This window comes from Pyxicephalus adspersus, chromosome 2 (genome assembly GCF_032062135.1).
Source record: "Pyxicephalus adspersus chromosome 2, UCB_Pads_2.0, whole genome shotgun sequence".
Classification (NCBI taxonomy): domain Eukaryota; kingdom Metazoa; phylum Chordata; class Amphibia; order Anura; family Pyxicephalidae; genus Pyxicephalus; species Pyxicephalus adspersus.
This window is the reverse complement of record NC_092859.1, coordinates 147700627-147704632: the sequence shown is the minus strand read 5'-3', so window position 1 is coordinate 147704632 and position 4006 is coordinate 147700627. Positions and strand designations below refer to the sequence as shown.

The window sequence follows — 4006 nt, the reverse complement described above, 5'->3', positions numbered from 1 at the left end:
GAAATGGAGACTACCTATATTCCGTCCCTCCGGGAGGGCAACCACAGCTAATGGAAAACCTGGGAAGAAAAAAAAATGCCATACTAGTATACAAGTATGTCATTTATAATAAGCAACTTTAAAGCAAGAAAAATGCAGGGGAAATACTTACCAGAGTACTTTATGTCCCATACTGCAAGTGTTTCATTTTCAAGAGCGAGAGCTAGGTATGAGGTGCAAGAACTGACCACTGAGAAGTTAATAGGAGCAGCACATGGCCACACAATATCAGCTTTTACGTCAGCATCTGAAAGGCAAAAATGTCATTGTAAATAAAAATTACTTCAACGAAATGGGTAAAAGAGATGAAATACATTGATGTAAGCCGGAAAAAGGTGCCAAGGTTCAAGCAGAACTAAACTCAACATTAAAAAACACACTTACCTATAATCCCACAGATCTGTCAATCCGTCGGGAGGTTTCTTCATTTGGGTCCCACGTCGTCCGGGTATCCGTCTTCAGCCTGGCGCTGACATCTTCTTCTCTCTTCTTTCGGGTTCTTGTTCCTACTTCACCGGATCTCACACTGTGCAGGGTCGAGATTGGATGACGTAGATGGGGAAAAAGATTACCATTAAATAAAGGGCTCCCTAACTCAGGCATGTGCAGAAGGAGCAGCCAAGAGCCCGGGATGCGTGACGTAGGTATCCCGGTAGGCTTTCCGCTCCCATTCTTCGGCAATCAAGACAGAAAGGGGAGGTGCTGCACTCTTAAAAAAAAAGGGTGTTGCAAATAAAAATATTTTTCTTTAAATAAAAGGGATGTCTACCCTCTAGGTTCGCTTTAATGTGCGCAAATAAATTCAATCTGATTTTAAATGGCTGACAACAAAATGTCTAATCTGTGAGCTATTTATTTTTCTTTGTAGACTTTCCAGGCTTACTCAGAACAGAATGCAGATTTTAACCACCAACAGTTCCAAAACATATTCCTAAACATTTTTACCATTATATAAAGGGTTTGCTATCCCTCATAAGGGAAATATTTTTTTTTTGTTTTTTTTTATATTTTATTACTTTTATTTAATTTTTGGGGAGGTCCCCACCCTTTTCGTTTTTGCTGCCACAGTGGTACTTGTGTCACATATCCCTGGAGGCTGTGGGCTGCTCCTTCTGCGCATCATTAGGGGCTTTGCTATATTAAACAAAAAAAGGGCCCTATCACATGTGCAATGAGATCAGCACTCCTTTTTTTTTTACATGTGACATGTCACCTGATCTTGCACCTGCACAGTCTTAATTCGGGTGACAAAGAAGAACCCCAATAAAAGAAGATGGAAAAGTTTTATGTTCCATCCAGAGCCTGAAAGGAGATGAAAGCCAAGTCAGCACAGGGCCCTCTGGGCTCAGAGGGATTGAAGGATGTTTACCGGTAAATGTAAGTGAAAGTTATGCTTTAGATAAGAGCGTCTAGAGACAGAACGTATAGGGGGCGCTACGGCTTGCACAGGAGTTGTGTGAGCCTTAAGAAGAGCCAAGGTGCAGAATCTACACGTCAACCAGGTCTTTTCCAAAGCCTCTAGTAGTGAGGATGATGCGCTGCTGGTTACTGCCAGGTTGCAGACCTCTGGCACACCAGGGTGGCCAGGATGATGCACAGTACCATATTACTCGCGGAAGAATTGTCAAGGAGGGCCGGAGTTAAGGCACACAGCAAGCAAGAAAGGTCAGGAACAAGCCAGGGGTCAAGTACCAGGGTTCCAGGAAATAGAGACCGGTGACGCGGCGCCACTGCAGACACAGGGATATCCACAGACACAGAGGAACACTTGAACAAGACAAGGGAACTGCCAGCGAAACAACAGACTGTGCAACAAGGGGTTAACACAGGAGCTGGACAGGGAAAAGCACTGAATTAACCAATGGGTGTAGAGGAAATGCTTAGCAGATTTAGGATGCTCAGCACCCATGATGACACACTGCACGAATGCTGAGTGCTGTGTCTGAGCTAGCTAAATACCCAGGGATGATAAAGAGGCTTTTTCCTGATTAGTCGGCAGGATGGGTGAAACTGATAAAACTTGAGAGAGCAGCCCAGGGTCAGAACTGCCCACATGCGCAGGAGAGAGGTGCCTGCGCTTTAGCAAGGAAGAGTTAAGTATGACACTAGCCCTAAAGGAATAGGAAACAAATATACAATGTCTTCCTTGATTATTGCAGCTTCAAAATTAAGGTTATGGTGTGACAAATAGGCGCAGAAAAAGATCCCACTGGATAAACCAAATCATTAACAGTTTCTGTTTCTTCCTACAGAGTTTTTACAAGAAAAAGAAGAGAAAAGAAACCCTGAAATTAAATCTAGTGTAATAAATCCCATCCTGCCTTGGAGATATTGGTGTAAGATAAAGTTCAGGACCTTAGGGAGTGAAAATCAATGCTAGAAAGACTAAAATATCTAAGTGACACATGAAAGATAGAACCATTGCTAATATACAGGTTTTTTTATTTATAAGTGAATTACGCTGACATGGTAACAGCAAATGACTGCTCTCAAATGTATTGCTGCTGCCATTTTTCAAAGCCCACTAACTAGTCCTTCACCCCTAAGCTTTGATTCACACGCTGTATATTTTTTACAGTGTGGTACACAAATAGCTGATTATAAATCAAAGATTTGTGAAAAGCAGAAATCTCCTGAAAATAAATGCATCACATTTCTGATTGCTTTTTAAAGTTTTGGGTCCTATGATGTTTTGTAATAGCTGAAGTGACATCTGACCATTCTTCAAACTTCCTGGGCAACCAATGTTCAAAGTAGCAGCAGAGCACCTTACATAGCATATTACAACTGTATTGTGTTGTATGCACATTTCTTCATTTCTATGTGTTTCCAGTGAACATATTGTGATCTGTGAACATATTATTATTATTACACAGTATTTATATAGTGCTGACATATTACACAGCGCTGTACAAAGTCCATAGTCATGTCACTAGCTGTCCCTCAAAGAAGCTCACTATCTGATGTACCTACCATGTCCCTACCATAGTCATATGTCATTACCACAGTCAAAGGTCAATTTTAGGGGAAGCCAGTTAACCTAATGGCATGTTTTTGGATTGTAGAAAGAAACCCATGCAAACACAGACAGAACCTGCAAACTCTATGCAGATACTGTCAAGGCTGAGATTTGAACATGGGACCTAGCGCTGCAAAGACCAGAGTGCTAAAATATTACAAACTTTATTTATATAAAAATGATTGCAACATCCCCTCCCCTTTCGTCAAAACATTACAAACCATTTTATATGTTTATATTGTGCTGGTAGTCTCATTGTATTGTAAAGGAATTAGTCTAGAACTAGAAATAGTAAATCTAGAAGAATTTTAAATCTCTAGGCATTGCCTGCTAGCAATCAAAAAGTTCTTTTTGCTGTTTACATGAAGCTTTTTTACTAAAATAGTCTGCATTCATCTTGGTACATCTAGTACCAGCATATTAAATCCACAGATCTTATTTATTCATAATGCAACTATAAAATGTATTTGTTGGTGGAATAATCGTTGCTGAACACCTAGGTCTCTATTTATAATTTATTCCTCCATGAATTTGTCTGAAATTCAATGACGGATGATCGAATTTCTCTAAACGTCTCATTTCAGTTCCTATTAAAACAATGAGAATCGTTCTGCCGCCTAGTGGACAATCTCAAAAGTGCGGTCGCAATAGGAATAGGAATGCTATCTGTATACAAAACTGTACTGTATAAACAAAAAATATGAACGAATCTAGAGAGAATTAACAAGGGAATCATACATAAATAGAACCCCTAGACTGCACTAAGTTTTTTACACAGCTTTTGATAGTTTGTAGATCTCTCTCTCTCTCATCAAATCTTCCTTTTTACTGTATGCTATCAGACATCTTTTTATGTTGAGAAACTCATGTCACTCAAGTGTTACACAGTGGCCATTACAAGACAATATTGCTTTTTAGCTAAACTACAAGCCAATCCTATCTCTCCTA

At 39.9% G+C, this 4006-nt stretch overlaps 1 protein-coding gene across 1 annotated transcript in view; it reads right to left on the bottom strand.

Annotated features, from left to right (window-relative positions):
* The window catches only part of WDR93 (WD repeat domain 93), a gene marked incomplete at its 3' end in the record, with an annotated part of 29899 nt that overhangs the window by 6674 nt on the left and 19219 nt on the right, over positions 1–4006 (bottom strand). Inside the window, 2 exon segments of the mRNA XM_072402722.1 lie at positions 1–59; positions 152–286. Coding sequence (XP_072258823.1) covers positions 1–59; positions 152–286 — 194 coding nt within the window.